A 19,427-nucleotide genomic window follows, 5' to 3' on the forward strand; every position below is an offset into this window, starting at 1 on the left:
TTGTCGTTTTCAGTGTTATTTACACCCTGGTCGTTCTTAGTTCCATATTTTATTCTTCTGTTTGATTTCTTTCGGTAAGTCGTCTATGACACAGGGTCACTGAAACTGACGTGCAGTTGAAAAAAAATAATAAAAAAGAGAGGATAATTCATTGAATAAGTTGTCGCTGGGTGTTGCATCAAGTGTTAATAAAATTAAGTGCGTAATAAAGTCACTGCGCTCGTGATTTGCCCATTATTCTGTGAATATGGAGGAAGTTACCTGTAAGTGTACATATTTACGCAATTTTTGTGGTAACTTAAGTTAAGCACTTTCTCTTAGCTGTTAGCCAGTCCTGGTGTTATAATCGGGAAATACCAGTTTCCAGTTTTGCAACTTTGTTAGAGAATGGGTCATCAATAACATAAATGTAACGTAGTATGGTTCTGTTGGCTAGGAGATCCCAAAAGTCAGGTTCAGCTGCCGAACTGCAAAGGTTTTTCCGTCTGTCGAGCACAATGGCCTGTTTCCTTCGTGAATTGTGTGTTTAAGTGCATCTGGCAAGTGTAGGTGACTGTAAAGGGTGTGTGTAGTGTGATGTTTGTGTTGAATAATGATGAGGGAAGTAAGAGGGAGTCAATGAAAGATAAATTGGCAGACATCATGGCGCCTCCGAGGCATCTGCACGGTGTCCAACTAAACGCCGCGCAACGTATGGGCGTCGGCCTTCGTAGTGTGTGTGTAAGGTTGCTGCCGCTTACGTACGGATGTACGTAAAGCTGGTCCAAAATATTGACATTTTTGCCACCATTTAAGGCAGAAGGGATAGATAACATTCCATTAGAATTTCTAAAATCATTGGGGGAAGTGGCAACAAAACGACTATTCACGTTGGTATGTAGAATATATGAGTCTGGCGATATACCATCTGACTTTCGGAAAAGCATCATCCACACAATTCCGAAGACGGCAAGAGCTGACAAGTGCGAGAATTATCGCAAAATCAGCTTAACAGCTCATGCATCGAAGCTGCTTACAAGAATAATATACAGAAGAATGGAAAAGAAAATTGAGAATGCGCTAGGTGACGATCAGTTCGGCTTTAGGAATAGTAAAGGGACGAGAGAGGCAATTCTGACATTACGGCTAATAATGGAAGCAAGGCTAAAGAAAAATCAAGACACTTTCATAGGATTTGTCGACCTGGAAAAAGCGTTCGACAATATAAAATGATGCAAGCTGTTCGAGATTCTGAAAAAAGTAGGGGTAAGCTATAGGGAGAGACGGGTCATATACAATATGTACAACAATCAAGAGGGAATAATAAGAGTGGACGATCAAGAACGAAGTGCTCGTATTAAGAAGGGTGTAAGACAAGGGTGTAGCCTTTCGCCCCTACTCTTCAATCCGTACATCGAGGAAGCAATGATGGAAATAAAAGAAAGGTTCAGGAGTGGAATTGAAATACAAGGTGAAAGGATATCAATGATACGATTCGCTGATGACATTGCTATCCTGAGTGAAAGTGAAGAAGAATTAAATGATCTGCTGAACGGAATGAACAGTCTAATGAGTACACAGTATGGTTTGAGAGTAAATCGGAGAAAGACGAAGGTAATGAGAAGTAGTAGAAATGAGAACAGCGAGAAACTTATCAGGATTGATGGTCACGAAGTCAATGAAGTTAAGGAATTCTGCTACCTAGGCAGTAAAATAACCAATGACGACGGACGGAGCAAGGAAGACATCAAAAGCAGACTCGCTATGGCAAAAAAGGCATTTCTGGCCAAGAGAAGTCTATTAATATCAAATACCGGCCTTAATTTGAGGAAGAAATTTCTGAAGATGTACGTCTGGCGTACAGCATTGTATGGTAGTGAAACATGGGCTGTGGGAAAACCGGAACAGAAGAGAATCGAAGCATTTGAGATGTGGTGCTATAGACGAATGTTGAAAATTAGGTGGACTGATAAGGTAAGGAATGAGGAGGTTCTACGCAGAATCGGAGAGGAAAGGAATATGTGGAAAACACTGATAAGGAGAAGGGACAGGATGATAGGACATCTGCTAAGACATGAGGGAATGACTTCCATGGTACTAGAGGGAGCTGTAGAGGGCAAAAACTGTAGAGGAAGACAGAGACTGGAATACGTCAAGCAAATAATTGAGGACGTAGGTTGCAAGTGCTACTCTGAGATGAAGAGGTTAGCACAGGAAAGGAATCCGTGGCGGGCCGCATCAATCCAGTCAGTAGACCGGTGACAAAAAAAAAAAAAAAAAAAAAAAAAAAAAAAAGCTATGTAGCCTGTTAAGAGATACTGTCTCCAATATTCAGAGACTAATTCATGCTACAAAGAAGGTAAAAACGAGTACCATGACCCCTTTTCTTCACAACTCTCTCCGTGTTTGCAAATTTTATTATTTCCTGCCATCAGAGAAGATACAGGGTGTTTCAAAAATGACCGGTATATTTGAAACGGCAATAAAAACTAAACGAGCAGCGATAGAAATACACCGTTTGTTGCAATATGCTTGGGACAGCAGTACATTTTCAGGCAGACAAACTTTCGAAATTACAGTAGTTACAATTTTCAACAACAGATGGCGCTGCGGTCTGGGAAACTCTATAGTACGATATTTTCCACATATCCACCATGCGTAGCAATAATATGGCGTAGTCTCTGAATGAAATTACCCGAAACCTTTGACAACGTGTCTGGCGGAATGGCTTCACATGCAGATGAGATGTACTGCTTCAGCTGTTCAATTGTTTCTGGATTCTGGCGGTACACCTGGTCTTTCAAGTGTCCCCACAGAAAGAAGTCACAGGGGTTCATGTCTGGCGAATAGGGAGGCCAATCCACGCCGCCTCCTGTATGTTTCAGATAGCCCAAAGCAATCACACGATCATCGAAATATTCATTCAGGAAATAAAAGACGTCGGCCGTGCGATGTGGCCGGGCACCATCTTGCATAAACCACGAGGTGTTCGCAGTATCGTCTAAGGCAGTTTGTACCGCCACAAATTCACGAAGAATGTCCAGATAGCGTGATGCAGTAATCGTTTCGGATCTGAAAAATGGGCCAATGATTCCTTTGGAAGAAATGGCGGCCCAGACCAGTACTTTTTGAGGATGCAGGGACGATGGGACTGCAACATGGGGCTTTCCGGTTCCCCATATGCGCCAGTTCTGTTTATTGACGAAGCCGTCCAGGTAAAAATAAGCTTCGTCAGTAAACCAAATGCTGCCCACATGTATATCGCCGTCATCAATCCTGTGCACTATATCATTAGCGAATGTCTCTCGTGCAGCAATGGTAGCGGCGCTGAGGGGTTGCCGCGTTTGAATTTTGTATGGATAGAGGTGTAAACTCTGGCGCATGAGACGATACGTGGACGTTGGCGTCATTTGGACCGCAGCTGCAACACAGCGAACGGAAACCCGAGGCCGCTGTTGGATCACCTGCTGCACTAGCTGCGCGTTGCCCTCTGTGGTTGCCGTACGCGGTCGCCCTACCTTTCCAGCACGTTCCCAGTCCGTTGAAATTTTTCAAACAGATCCTTTATTGTATCGCTTTTCGGTCCTTTGGTTACATTAAACCTCCGTTGAAAACTTCGTCTTGTTGCAACAACACTTAGGCGGTGGAATTCCAACACCAGAAAAATCCTCTGTTCTCAGGAATAAACCATGTTGTCTACAGGACACTTGCACGTTGTGAACAGCACACGCTTACAGCAGAAAGACGACGTACAGAATGGCGCACCCACAGACTGCGTTGTCTTCTATATCTTTCACATCACTTGCAGCGCCATCTGTTGTTGAAAATTGTAACTACTGTAATTTCGAAAGTTTGTCCGCCTGAAAATGTACTGTTGTCCCAAGCATATTGCAACAAACGGTGTATTTCTATTGCTGCTCGTTTAGTTTTTATTGCCGTTTCAAATATACCGGTCATTTTTGAAACACCCTGTATTTGTTGAATTTAGAAGGTTGTGAGCACATTTACGATGCAATTAATTCTGATTTATTAAAGTAATGCACACATGATGGAACACAAAACCCGAACTAAAGTTTTAATAACCTCATTTAGAAGGAGCACCTAACGATGACATTTTGCTCATCTACTGTTGTTAAAATTTCCTCATACGATGCTTGTCTGATGTTGAATGATGGTAATACTGAAAGAATCAGAACCCTTATGAGACTAGGATTTGATGCAAGTTGCTTCACTGAAAAACTTATTGAAGAAGGTTGACGATCTGTGTATTGGCAGTTCTGAAATGTCAGTGAAGGATATCAGCAAAAGCGCACGCCAGAAGGACCAGACTAGAAGAAAAGAGCCACATGAAGACCAAAAACACAAAATGTATGTTTGTGGCTAACATCAAGGTACATTTTTCTAGCATAAATGATAATAAAATCTTATTTCCGCATTCCCCGCAACTTCAGTTTTACATAATTGCGTAGTCTTCCGCAGCCAGAGTCAGTCGACATAAAACTTTTCTGGGTGTGGTACCGCGTCATAATGTATAGCCTACCATATTTTGAAAGGGCTAAGTAACCTTTCAGAAAATGTTCCTCATGTTATAGTATGTCTTCTAAAGGTATACACCAACGTCAAGATCAAATTATTTGACAAAAAATGATAAAAGCTTCAGATTGTAGTCAATAGTATAACAACGACATGTGCAAAATTTGGTTCAATTATCTCTCCAAGAGTAAAACATATATGAGCTTGTATGTGCCCGTGTATTTTATCATACGTCCCCCCTTAAAGCTGCGCCCGCTTCTGGCACGGGTGTGTGCTATAAACGTATCATCACCGTGTTCGCGTTTCTGTACACATCAGGATGAAAGTCAGGGAGCACATTAGAACGTAACTTATCGTGAAGTCTCCTCTCTGAATACATCGTGTGCTTAGAATAGACGAAAAACTTTATGAAAATAGTGGGTACGTCCATAATTTAGTTCAACAGCAAGTGGTTTAGTAGCTAATCGTGTTCGGACAAAAGTACTGTAGCCGAGAAGTGTTATCAAGTTTAAAACAAACTATCGAATTGCACCCCCATATCAATTGGCCAATTCTAAGCACCATCTGCTTAGTGGAGTTAATTAATAGTCCACCTTCTATCCGCTCTCTCATCTTAGTCTTCTCTGTTCCTAGTGGGCAGGCAGCTGCGCTCGTTAGCACAATTATATCTACTACTCGTATGCCATGGATTCCACGGAGAATTGCCTCGTCGATGTGGAAGTAAGTCAAAGATGTTCATTTAATTTAGGTACAGTACAGTAAAATGACTATGTTACTAAAGAGTCTTGTATTACAGCACTAATTACGAATATAAAACAATCTGACGATAAATTTAAGAGTTTCTGTGAAAATATCTTTAATGAGGTGGAAGTAGTTGCCCAAAAGAAAGCTCTTTAATTCCGTTTTAAGCTTCACCATATTATCCACACGACATTCAGTACGCTCTGGTAAGTAGCTGAATGCAAGTACCCATGTGTCTGACTCTTTGGTGTACTAATTTTAACTCGCTGAAGTATTAGTAATAATGGTATTGCCAAAGGACATTAATTAATACGTATACTATAAAATAGTAGTCAAAATAGCACTTTTTCGAAGAAATGTCTTCATAATTACCTCTATAAATAATGCTTATAATGCACTTCTGTGTTCTGAAAATACCGTGCGTATAAGTGGAGTTACGTGGAACTTCACAACAAAAACGTATTTCATAACTCATTAATGAATAGGAACATGCAAAATAAACCACTTCTTTTTATTTTTAAAACACTTATAGCAAAAACTGTGCTAACTGCAAACGCTGATCTAGGGCGCTTCACTAGTCTCAGGCAGTAGATTTTCCAATTAAGATTGTGATTTATCTATAGTTCCACTAAATTAACACTTACTACTTCCTGTGCGTTTTCGTTTGGGAATCGTGTTTTTTTTATTATTTTATTTTAATAGCTTGTGGAGTTCTGTGAGAAATATTGCACTCTCCACAGTACTGCGTCTTGTCAAAATTCAGAGATAATTCATTCGCCTTGAAATATATTTTAATGTTTCCGAATATTTCATTAGCTACCTTTTCAGTAAGGGGACTGCTACTACATTTTATTTCTACACTTTCATCTTGTGCAAAAAGAACAAAATTCACATCTTCGGGAGATGAAAGTGGAAGATCGTACATGAGTATCAGTTACTGCTTACATGAAAAGTGATACCTGTGCAATGTAAAATGTCCCCTCTGCAAAACTAAACAGCCAAGTTAGCAGTAATCACTTAGTTGAAACAGACGATTGCAATATCGGACGTTTAAGAGTAGAATATGAAACAGAAAATTATAAATATCAGTTTTATGTACATCATTTGACTCGGTTGTCAAATGAGGTATTTCGTTTTTTCAGATACGTACGAGTAGTTTCTTAGACGAGTATTGGTTCGCTGAAGTTCAGCCCCTACTTTTGTGACTGAAAACTGAAGTAATTTATTGACATTCTCACTGTGGACAGTTTTACATTTAAGGACGTCAGCTGCGTGTTATTCCATAAGCACACTGAATATTGGATGCATTTTTTTCGTTAAATCCAACTTTGTGCCAGTTTTCTCTTGTTTCAAGTTCCAGCTCTTTCGCTATGTTAGGGAGTAGGGATGCATTGATAACATTCAAATTTTGTGTTTTGTTATGTTGGTAGGTGTTGCGCAAAAGCGAACGTCGGGTATCAACTTGGTCTTCGTAATAGTTTTATTTGGTTGGTGGGTTGATTTGGCGGAGGGGATCAAACAGCGAGGTCATCGGTGACATCGGATTAGGGAAGGATGAGGAAGGAAGTCGGCTATGCCCTTTCAAAGGAACCATCCCGGCATTTGCCTGAAGCGATTTAGGGAAATCACAGAAAACCTAAATCAGGATGGCGGGACGCGAGTGTGAACCATCGTCCTCCCGAATACGAGTCCAGTGTGCTAACCACTGCGCCATTTCCTTAGGCAACAGTTTTATTTACACGGCTTTCTGATGTGTTGGTTTCGTTCAAATAGATAAACTGGAGTTATTTATCATCATAAAATTCTTTGTTTCGAATTGTTTACCTCCAATAAATGAAGGGTTACAAGAATCATTACCTAAATTTTCAATATTTGATTAATCGGGTGCTCAACTTAAGCGTGGATGTACTTTCCTTAAAGAGAAATGTCATCAAAGTGACTGCCTATCGACACCTATGTCGTTAGCACTTAAAGTTGTATGCGGCAGGTTGAATGCAGTATCCACTAATGACGGCTGCTATCTTTTTGCCTCCAAATAACACATTGATATGCCGATGCACACTTTGATTTGGGATTAGATTCGAAACTTGTCCTTTACGTCCTTTATTTGGCTGGTGGATTGATTTGGGGGAGGGGATCAAACAGCGAAGTCATCGATCACATCAGATTAGAGAAGGATGGGGAAGGAAGTCGGCCCATATAGTTTCATGTGAGACATGGCATAAATAACATTGACGGTCGGAGAATTTCGCCCGTGTTCAATAATGTCATGCAGATTTCCCAAATACTACAATTGTGGCTGTTTACTTTCCCATTTATATGCAGTGTTGCCTCGTCAGAAAAATTATCGAATTCGCAAAGCCACAATCTTTGACCTGCGGATGCGCAGCAAAATTCGAATCGTTGATCTTTGGGATATAACTTTCACACGAACTGTAGTTTGTATGGTTTCATGTTTTTTTACGCAAACCACGCCACCTGCTCGCTGTCGTCATTTCCAGCTCACGCGAAGCTCTGCGTAGAGATTTTGCTGGACTCCTTGTGAAAGCTTCTCTCGCTCGTTCAGTGTCATTTGCATTCACACCTAGCCGACCTTTTCTCTCCGTGTTACTCAAACATCCATCTTCAACAAACTTCACAACCCAACTGTAGATTGATTTTCTGGGTGGTGCTCCTTTCCCATACTTCGTCCTAACTTTTCGTTGGAAATCCGTTGCACCCTTTGTTTTGTCAAATTCTAGCACGCATAAAGTCTTCCCAGCTCCAGAAATCGCCATCTTGATTTTGACACCACCTAGCGACTGTACAAGGAACTACACATAAAAACTGCAATGAGAAAAAATTTTACAAGCTTACTCTTTCAAATTATATATAAATATTGTTACTTTTGTAATGCTACTCACTCGGCTACAATATTTTTTTCAGACTGTTCCCGGACTTTTGAAACACGCCGGTACTTTCTATTCCATAGTGAGGAGATCCTTAAGGACGTAGAACATGTCATTAAACACGAGTACATGATATATATTTACAAGAGAAGTTATGCTAGAGTTGCTTCTACAGAGTCTACGTAAAATTGTCCTCATAAATGAGGAATAATTCAAAAAATCTTTAACATTCCTTCATTTAAGAGGTAATAACAAGCTTTTCACAAAATATGTCAATTTTCGTTAAGATGCGTATTATAATCCTGAGGCTACTGCAGCCACACATCATCAAATTGAAAAGTCAGTTTAGAACACTTATTTGCATTGATCACGTTACTACACTGATGTGCGGAAGCCACATTCGGTATAGCATTCACGTTATTTGGTATTATTAGTAATACCTCTATCAATCGATTTTGCTAAGCAATTCGTCAGTGGGATACTATTAAATCCTATTCTCTACCCTTAAACTGAACTTTGATATTTGTTGAATTTTAAATTGCTGCTGGCAAGTTAGTGAAAATATGTGTTTCTGAATAGTGGACACCTTTCTGGACCAAAAGGAGTGACTTTAACCCTTTATTTGGCAGTGTTGCTCTCAAGCAACATCAAATTTACGTTGGCCTTATGGGACAACAAACACTTCCCAGTGCCTTTTACTGGCACTGTTGCTTCTAGGCAACGTTCCTTTACACACTGCGAATGCCAGTTGTTGCAATAGTTCAAGGTTTTCCACACGAGATCGCAGTTTGTGCACTGGTCTTACAGAGATCTCCTCGTGTGAGCAACAGGGGTGTCTCATATTGGTTCTGAAAGAGTGGATTTCAATAAATCGGCAGTAATCTTAGCAGATTTTCTTCAAGAAATACCCAAAGGTGAGTTCACAGCAGAAATATTTCAATCTAATATTGTTTTGAATTACGTAAATAGTATAAAACTTTTATGTTGCCTGTGAGCAACATTGCCCATAGTTGGGACATAAGCGATTAGTATATTACATATGCTTACGGCTTGACGGAGTAAACATTTTTATTTTCAGGGGCTTTTTAGCTATTGATTCCAGAATATTTTATGGAATTAAAAAAGCGAGAGGAATAGTAGTTCCACCAGAAAACCCGACTTTGTCTGATCTAAGTGAATCTGAAGACTCTGAACTCGAAGTTTTGGCAGACTGTAGAGATGATGATGCACACTATATTCCAGAGCGTCAATCTCAGTTCCATAACCTAGTTATACCATAAACTGATTCTGATACAGGAAGTGAAATCGCAGAAGCTGAACATGTGCAAGGACCTTCTGCAGTGAATCCTTCTAGTGCAAGTGCCAGTCAAGTGAAAAAGGAAATTACAAAAGCAGTCACTTACGTGTGGGTAAAGGAAGATATAACTGCTAGGGCAGAAAGTCTCTCTCCTGTGTTTTCTGATGAAGGCAATACACCACTGGGTTATTTCAGAAGATTCTTTGATTCAGAACTAATTGACAAAGCTGTGCAGGAACGACCGTGTACTCTGTGCAACGAACTACCACGTCAGTAAACACCAATATAAATGAAATGGAACAATTTTTCGGTGTTCTGATATACATGGGTCTTGTTTCTATGCCTTCGTACACTGACTATCGGTCTCAATCAATGAATTGTGAAAAAATCACCTGCATTTTCAGTTTGAAGCGCTTTCAGAAACTCCGCCGATACCCGCATTTTACGAACAATGAGAATGCTGTGAACTCTTCTGGCAGACTCTTCAAAATAAGACCTGTTCTTGAATCAATTGTAAAGAACTGCCGTGAGTAGAAACAAGAGTCGGAATTTTCTATAGATGAGATGATGGTTCCATACAACGGTACAAGAGCAGGTAATTTGCGCCGATATATTCAAAATAAGCCACACAAGTGGGGTTTTAAGATTTTTGTTCGTGCTGGTGTGCCTGGAGTTGTCTATGATTTTCTTCCCTATACTGGCAAGGGGATGATAACTGATCTTGCTGATGACGAGAAAGTATTTGGAATTGGAGGACAAGTTGTGGTTACACTTTGCAAAAGTATTCCAAGAGATATTTCTCCCAGAGTTTATTTTGACAATTTCTTTTGCAGCCTTGAACTTATAACATACTTTAAAAACTCAAAACGTTGAGTCCATGGGCACCATAAGGAAAAACCGAATAAAGAACTGTCCTCTACAAGACGAGAAGCAGTTACTGAAACAAGGACGAAGCAGCTATGACTACAGGAAGGACAGTCACTCAGATCTCATTTTAGTAAGGCGGGCAGACAATAAAATCGTGACACATGCAAGCTCATTTTGTGGTGTCCAACCGCTCTCAACAGTAAAACGATGGGACAGCAATGAAATAAGAACAATTGATGTGCCCTGTCCCAGTATTGTACATCAGTACAACAAGCATATGGGAGGAGTTGATCTTGCTGGTATGCTGATAGAGCTCTACAGAATACCAATGAAAACTAGGCGTTGGTACATGAGATTGTTTGGATTTATGCTAGACCTGAGTGTTGTAAATACCTGGCTGGTATTTCGAAGCGAATCTCTTGACAAGAAGACCTCATTGAAGTCATTCAGGGCAGATATTGCCAATGGTTTGATGTTTTCAGGGGAAAGGAAAGTAGGAAGGCCCTCAATAGACATAACACCACCACAAAAGATGAGAAGGAAGCCAACAGCTCCGACTTTTACACAAGATGTCCGATTTGATAATATGGAGCATTGGCCTGTATACGGTCCCAAAGGTCGTTGTCGTTATTGTCCATCTGGATATTCTACAGTCATGTGTTCAAAATGCAATCTAGCATTGTGCTTCGTTCCAAAAAGGAACTGTTTCCAAAAATTCCATTGCAAGAAGAACTAGAAGGGAAAATGAAACAGTTCTATTACACAGCAGGAATGCATAAATGTGTTTATAAATTAAATTATCCACGTACAGGAAACCTTTTGATTGAGGTTATTGGCAAACACTTTTTTTCTATAATATGTATAAATGTGGTTTACTGCTGGCAATGTTGCTTGTAACCAACATTTCATAATTTTTGTCAAAAATTTCTAAAACTGACTGAATTGTATTTCTTTAAGCATAATAAATAAATATAAGCACTGAAAATTTTTTGTTTTTATTTTCACCATTTGCCAAATAAAGGGTTAAATAATTCTGTAGATTATTCTATTTCTATTATTGATTCCATGAATTCAGGTGTTGGTTTAAAAAAAAAACAGTTATACTATTTGTGATAAATTTCGTTGAGGAATAAATATATTGGGAAGTAGAAAGTATCCCTAATTCAGGACATCGTTGAGTGCACACAACAGACAATTCCTATTCCATGCTTTAGGGCGCAGAAAAATGTAGCTTTACTTTATGAGTTATGCAAAAAAAATGATCCTGTGTGATATTACCACTTGAAAGTGAAAGAAGTGTGCTGGCTCTTTTGTTTTTGTATCACCTATGTTTTACCGCATCCGCATTGCAAATAAAAATTTGTTTAGGCACTTCAGCAGTTTTTATAGTATACTTCTCCTGATTGAATTTATTGTCTATTTGGAATCCCTAGTACTTAGTACTGTCGACTTGTTCTAATATTTTGTCATGTTTTAGATATATACTGGGAGGAAATCTCTTACAAGTTCTGAACTTCATATAGTGTATCTTTTCAAAATTTAGTAACAAAGATTTAGCTAGGAAACATTTATTAACGTCTTTGAAAATTTCACTAAACGATCTTTCTAAAACTACAATTAATTTGCTATTTATTGCAGTGTTTGTATCATATGCAGACAGAATGAACTGGGCATTTGGTGATGTTTCTAATGAAAGGTCATTAATATACGCAAGAAAAGGTAAAGGCTCTAAGATGGAGCCTTGTGGGACCAATTACCAGTTGGTCCTCTGACGTTGTCATTCGGAACTAAGCATACAACTGAAGTATGACGTGTCTTTTGTAGTGAAGATTTCAGCTACGTGTACCCCAGCATAAAACCAGAGTTAAGAAAGCAGACACGTTGTCGGTTGTGGCAGGGCGGAGCAGCGCGATGCGAGCGGTGCTGCTGGCGGCCTTGGCTGTGGGCGCGCTGCCCTTCGCTGTGGCCGGCATCCTCGACTGGGCCCGCGCCGATCGCCTGCAGACGCTCGTCAACATCCCCTGGCTGCCATGTGAGTACACACACCTGTTTGGGAACAACACTACCCGACTCACATTAATGGACGAAGTGAACCGTAGCCCCGGCCGTCCTGTGTTTCGCATGACCTTTTTTTACTCCTAAATACCTTTGTATCTGTATTGCACTGAAAGTATCTGCAGTATAGTGCACTATAGTGCCCTGACAAGGGGGGCGGTACGAACTTCTGCTCACCGAGCTCATTCATATTGATAGCGTTTGTAGGACTCGACAAAGACTTCCACATCCGTGAACAGGGGGACGCAACTCTTAAACCGCTTCCAGAAAATGTTAGGCGTGCTTACATACTTTGCATGGTCGCTAGTATTCAGAGTCCGCATCCGAGAGACCAAGCGACCACAGAAAGTATATAAGAACGCCGAAAATTTTCGAACTTGATTTTCTCGTAAACGGTTGAGTTGCGTCTTCCTGCCGGCCGCGGTGGCCGATGGGTTCTAGGCGCTACAAAAGAATGGTTCAAATGGCTCTGAGCACTACGGGACTTAACTTCTGAGGTCATCAGTCTCCCAGAACTAAGAACTACTTAAACCTAACTAACCTAAGGACATCACACACATCCGTGCCCGAGGCAGGATTCGAACCTGCGACCGTAGAGGTCGCGCGGTTCCAGACTGTAGCGCTCGAAAGCGTTCAGCATGACAATGCATTACTATTCGTGGCGGATGCTGTGTCTTATATGGTGAAAGCATTATGAGGTAAAATTGTACATGTGACTTGTTTAGCTGAGCTTTACACAGAGTTACAGAGTTCGTAATAAATTCAGTGATGTTGACAAATTTATTGGGTGTGTCAAAAAGGCAGCATTTAGGTGGTTAGTTCCAGACATTTCTTTATCACCATCTCCCATCTTGACAAATGGAGTTCCTGGATTGATGCCTGCAACGATTACTGCCAGAACTTCAACGTTGTAAAAAACGTCATTGATTCGTCGATAGCAGTGAAGCCTCTTCAAATGAACTAGCTCAAGAATTAATTTGTAATGCTGAAATTTCAGGCAAACTTTAGTGCAGAAAATCAAATTTTGTATTTATATCTGCTGTCATAACTGCTTTGGAGCAATCAGAAATGTAAATAGTGACGCAGATAGAACAAGTGAAAAAAAAAGTGAAGAAATTAGAAACTGTTTGTGTTAAAGTGAGAAACGAAATGTCAAAGAAAATCGGGAAGGTGTTAGAAAAAAGAAGCGAATGTCAGCACACTGTTCCATTTCAACAATTTTGTTAGGTAAAAAGTTCTCAGTTAGTCATTTAAACTTAGATTCAAATTATATTGTACATTTTACTATGTTCCTCTTGTGTCAGCTGAAGTAGAAAAATGTTTTTTCAAAATGTAGTGCTTTGTCGAATGACAATAGTAAACCTTTTCTATTTCAGACTTTGCGTAAGTTCGCAACTCAGAACTCATAAATTGAAATAAAAATGAGGATGTACAATAAAAATCATAGGTTCACTATGTTTTGATAACGTTAGTAACAAGCATGGCACAATATCAAATACCATAGTTTAGCTTGCTTCTCAAGTACATTTTATTCTTAAATAAATAGTTCACTGTCCTAAACAGACTTACTAATTTACTTTACAATTGAAATTTTACCTTATTTTAATACTGTTAGGTCAAATTTTTATGTTGTTATATATATTTGTGTAAATCTTTAGTTATAAGAGTATATTTTTGTGCATATTATGATTATTTTATGTCACAAAAATCCAAGCCCTAATAATTACTAATATTCTCGCGCAAACCAATCCGACACTCGGAGCGGTGGCTGATGGGAGCGACCGTAGAGGCATTTCCAATTTACAGTCGTTCTCATGAGCCGCAGCGCTGAGTGTCAACTTGGTTTGCGCGAATGAGACACTGTAGTGATACTGCTGAACAGCGGATAGAATCCTAAACAAGAAAATGAATTTCGTAGTTAAGCTTTTGAACTCGCTTTTCGATAACACCCACACAGTTCTACAGTAACAGCAGAAAAATGTGGTGCTAATGTGCTTTTCGCTTAAAATCGCAAGTTTTGAAAATAAAACTACAGTGTTCAACATCTTTTGTAGCTCTACATGCCAAAACTTTGTTCAATGCTTCCTCTGTGGATGATGTCATATTCTCATGATACTACAGTTACATTCTTTTACTCAGAGCTTCATCTGCAATGTTAAGAATTTAATGTTTTTATTTCAACTATAATTTATATTCCATAATGAAATAAACTGTGGTTCTATTGCTATCACTAAGATAGCACTGGGAATTGAAATTAGCGCTTGTAGAATCACAAATTATATTTATGGGGGGGTCAAAGATACAAAACTGGAGAATGAAAAATGTGCAGAATAAATTATTCCAGATCAAGCACACAAGATTTACCAGTAAACATGGAGCAATAGAAACATATATATTACAGGAGAGGAATCATATTACAATATCAAAATATGGCGTTTTTCACAAAGCAATGTCATAAGCAGACAAGGGTAATATCACACTTATGCATTTCAGTGCTCTCAAAGACAGCTGGTTTTCATTACCATGTTTATCTATTGTTTAGTTACACATTGTTTTTATATTTTATGCTGCTCTCTTAATGGAAGATCGTAGTTCCTCTCTGGAAAACACATCAGAGGCAACAGAATATGGAACAGAAAGTCAAGCTGAACTTCTCGACATATCCCGTAAGTTCTGACCATTGTACAATCTGCATAGTTACTGTATTAAAAATTTGCTTAAAAATTTATTGCTAGATATCATCTATAGATTTTTATTACTACGATTATCAAACTCTGCTCAATTTATTTTCCAGTGCTCTGTATTTTCAAGACAACCACAAATACATTAACAGAAGATTTTCAGAATTTAGACTAAATCAATTTCTTGAATTGTGTAATGGTATTCTGATAATCAGGAATAGTAAATAAGTCAGAAAAATACTGACGAGGAAGTAACATTATCCACACATTTGTTTGTCATTCTCAAGAAATATTCAACAGAAGTTGGAACATAGATTAGGCATGAACCGTTAAAAGCTAACATCTGTTACAGCATTTTTGTGGTTTAGGAATTTATGTGAGGTGCTCATAAGCCCTGTGCATGTCGTTGTTTACAACTTGAACTTAGCGAATAAATATAATGAACAACCACATATAGGTAGGGGTGTAAATATCGAGACGTGTGGGTACTGTGGAAACGTCGAGTGTCTGGCCTGTAGAGTGCTGCACGCTAGCAAGGTTAACAGGAAATTGTTGCAGTAGTTTCCATTTGTTACGATATAGTCAGCTGAGCAACAGACACGGTAACAATGATTTAGTTTACGTTCGCGTATTTTCTAAACCTTTTTTAGAGATAAGTTTTTGGTGTCAAATTTGTTTACCTATCTTGTTGTTATCTTTATTTACGTCAGACAGCTTATAAAGTAAGGTACAAGGGAAATTCTGACAGGCTTCAGTCAGATTTTAATAAATGCAGTAATTTCTTAATGTAACATACCGAGGTTTAAAATGGCAAATGTGTGGAGAAAGCGAAAGTTTGCGTAACTTAGTATTGTGGAAACGTTTCCGCAATACCCACATCACATAAATTACCTCTAATTCGTTTTGCGTCTGTTTTTAGATGCCACGGAAACAAACTGATCGGAAGCCAGGTGCTATTTTGAAGAAGTTGGATGCTGAAAACGTGGTTAAGGCCAGGTTTTTTTTTCTTTCTTTCTTTTTTTTTTTTAAGGAAAAAAAAGATGCCGGTACTCACAAAGAAAATGTTTTCCCAGTAACTTCCACGATTATAACATATCCTCCTATGTACACTCATGGTTTCTAGACCTCTTCTTGCTGTTGCTATCCAACTGCAGAATAATGATTTGGACACAGCCGTGAATCTACCAGTTTGTTAGGTTTGAACTGAATGAGAGGATACCCTACCATCTTGATGAACATCAGCGCAGATTATTGTCTGTACACGTAGATGATTTATAAGTAGTAACTATAACAATCATTTGAGGAAAACCCCTTTCACATTCGGTGAAAGATATTGCAGTTGTGCCCAAAGTGTGCTTCGGACGAAGTAGTACATCGTGCAATTTAATTTCTTGAAGATATACACAGAAACCACGAACTGCTCTTTCATTTAAGCGAAATTTGCAGGCTGACTCCTTAATTTCGGCTTCACCAAATGCCAGATGCTCCCCATAAGTTTCTGGCCAATACTTGTAATCTAAAATCTCGGCGCATTCAGACAAAACAGCATCATCTCCTTGAAGCAGACGCTTTTCAACCACTTCTTTCAGACTTTTATAAAAACCAGATGAACTAACTGCAGGACTTGAATCCTTTTGAATTTCATTGTCTCCTTACCTTGAAGAGAGATACGGTAGTATGGACCGGGATTTTCAATTCTTCCATCAAGAATTTGGACTGTACTCATTATCCTCCTATGTCTTTTGTACAAGTCACTATTTCTCTCTTGTAGAACTAGACTTACTTCCCTAAGTTCTTGGAGAGCAGCACACGTGGGGTCGAAAAGAAGACCAAATTCGCATTACGTTATTTTTCTCAAAAGACCATCATAAACACACCAATCTGTTTTGCTTATTTTACTGTCTTCTTTTGCCTCCAGAAAGTGATGGACAAGGGCTTAAGAGTCTTGCCACACTGCAGAAACGGAGCGAAAGTGAGATTCAACCCAGTGATTGCTTAAAACTGTGCCAAATTTTAAGAATTTGAGGATCTAGAGTCGCTGCAAAAGCCTGTAGTTCCCTAGGATTCTTAGGTGAAGAATGATACGTTACGATAAATTGGTTCATAAAACTCTTGATCTCCTGCCACACTGTTCACCGTGTCAGTAACAGAAAATTCAAGGCGATGGTTAGCATAATGCCAGAAAATATAACCGGATGATTATACACTACTGGCCATTAAAATTGCTACACCACGAAGATGACGTGCTACAGACGCGAAATTTAACCAACAGGAAGAAGATGCTGTGATATGCAAATGATTAGCTTTTCAGAGCATTCACACAAGGTTGCCGCCGGTGGCGACACCTACCGCATGGCTGTAACGGGTCGTGCAGCCACCTCTCGATCCCTGAGTCAACAGATGGGGACGTTTGCAAGACAACAACCATCTGCAGGAACAGTTCGACGACGTTTGCAGCAGCATGGACTATCAGCTCGGAGACCGTGGCTGTGGTTACCCTTGACGCTGCATCACAGACAGGAGCGCCTGCGATGGCAGGAACAGTTCGACGACGTTTGCAGCAGCATGGACTATCAGCTCGGAGACCGTGGCTGTGGTTACCCTTGACGCTGCATCACAGACAGGAGCGCCTGCGATGGTGTACGCAACGACGAACCTGGGTGCACGAATGGCAAAACGTCATTTTTTCGGATGAATCCAGGTTCTGTTTACAGCATCATGATGGTCGCATCCGTGTTTGGCGACATCGCGGTGAACGCACAGTGGAAGCGTGTATTCGTCATCGCCATACTGTCGTATCACCCGGCGTGATGGTATGGGGTACCATTGGTTACACGTCTCGGTCACCCCTTGTTCGCATTGACGGAACTTTGAACAGTGGACGTTACATTTCAGATATGTTACGACCCGTGGCTCTACTCTTCATTCGATCCCTGCGAAACCCTACATTTCAACAGGATAATGCACGACCGCATGTTGTAGGTCCTGTACGGGTCTTTCTGGATACAGAAAATGTTCGACTGCAATGCTGGCCAAGCAACTGGTTCGTCACAATACGCCAGTCACTACTCTTGATGAACTGTGGTATCGTGTTGAAGCTGCGTGGGTTAGCTGTACCTGTACTCGCCATCCAAGCTCTGTTTGACCAAATGCCCAGGCGTATCATGGCCGTTATTACGGCCGCAATTCTTCTTGGTGTAGCAATTTTAGTGGCCAGTAGTGTAATAAAAGTGCAGCTACTCGCGAAGGGATAGGGTGGGGTGTAATTATAGTACGGTAGCGAAACTTCGTAGATATGCCAGTGCGTTAATGCGAAACCGATTAGTTTCACTTGTGGCCACCAGGTGCAAATCTGACGTCGTGCGCTGTTTGTATTACGTTATAACATCCTAGCTGTCATTTGACAAGCCATAATGTGAGCGAACGATACGGCTGTCTAGAAGAGAGACCGTCTGCTGTTAGTGAAACAGTTTTATGTGAACGGCAGCAATTACAGTGGTGGATAGAGAGAGTATCGCCGACTGAAAGGTCTGAGGAGACGTCTTATTTCGTAAACGGTTTAAAGGTGATGATAATGAAATTCAAAAACACGAGTGAGCTTGGTGTGGCACTTGGAAGAGAAATGCGTCCTATCGCGACAGAAATAATTGACAAAGTTGCTGTTGCTGTAACTGACCACTCAGCACGTGATCTGGGTAGTGGTAATGTTAGAGCAGTGTCACGATAATTGTCCATCCCATTGTCAACAGTACGGAAAGTTTTTCGGCCTATTTTACACTGATACCCGTACAAGGCGCAGACGGTGCAGCAACTGAAACCTCATGATCCACGGGAATGTTCTGAATTTACTCTTCGGTTTCTGACGTGGATAGAAGTTGATGGCATGTGGCCGAACAATATTCTGTGGAGTGACGAGGCACATTTTACACTACAGGGTGTAGTGAATACACAGAACTGCTGAATTTGGGGTGCTGTAAAACCGCGTGTTGTGCACGAAGAGCCATTGTACTCGGAGTATGTGGCTATGTTGTGTGGATTCACAAGCATCTTTATTCTCGGTCCGCTCTTTTTTGAAGAGAATACACCCAGATGATCTGTCAGGTGTACTGTGATGTCTGAACGTTACCGAGACTTTCTTGTGCAGCATGTGGTTCCTGCTTTGAAAGAGCACAACTGCATGGAAACCACTGTTTCGTGCAAGATGGGGCAACGCCTCATCTTACTCATCCAGTGAAAGATCTGCGAATGCCACTTTCCATGAACGTGTTATCTCCAGAGGTTTTCAAGATGTATGTCCTGCAAGATCAACTGATATGGATCCATGTGACTTTTGGCTCTTGAGATATCTTAAAGAACATGTTTACCAGGGGCACTTTAAGTCTCTAC

At 40.1% G+C, this 19,427-nt stretch overlaps 2 protein-coding genes across 2 annotated transcripts in view; both read left to right on the forward strand.

Annotated features, from left to right (window-relative positions):
- The window catches only part of LOC124569467 (pancreatic triacylglycerol lipase-like), a 123,230-nt gene that overhangs the window by 1,272 nt on the left and 102,531 nt on the right, over window positions 1-19,427 (forward strand). Inside the window, exon 2 of the mRNA XM_047131080.1 lies at window positions 12,203-12,337. Coding sequence (XP_046987036.1) covers window positions 12,217-12,337 — 121 coding nt within the window. The 5' untranslated portion in view covers window positions 12,203-12,216. The remainder of the gene's footprint in view (window positions 1-12,202; window positions 12,338-19,427) is intronic.
- On the forward strand, window positions 10,316-11,128 carry LOC124569473 (piggyBac transposable element-derived protein 2-like). The gene is made up of 2 exons (XM_047131086.1): window positions 10,316-10,798; window positions 11,117-11,128. Exons 1-2 carry the CDS (start codon window positions 10,316-10,318, stop codon window positions 11,126-11,128), a joined length of 495 nt encoding a protein of 164 aa, XP_046987042.1.

Source organism: Schistocerca americana, unplaced genomic scaffold (assembly GCF_021461395.2).
Source record: "Schistocerca americana isolate TAMUIC-IGC-003095 unplaced genomic scaffold, iqSchAmer2.1 HiC_scaffold_15, whole genome shotgun sequence".
NCBI lineage: Eukaryota > Metazoa > Arthropoda > Insecta > Orthoptera > Acrididae > Schistocerca > Schistocerca americana.

Coding starts and splice junctions, on each gene's coding strand:
- LOC124569473 (XM_047131086.1), top strand. CDS start 10,316: ATGGGCACCATAAGGAAAAACCGAATAAAGAACTGTCCTCTACAAGAC.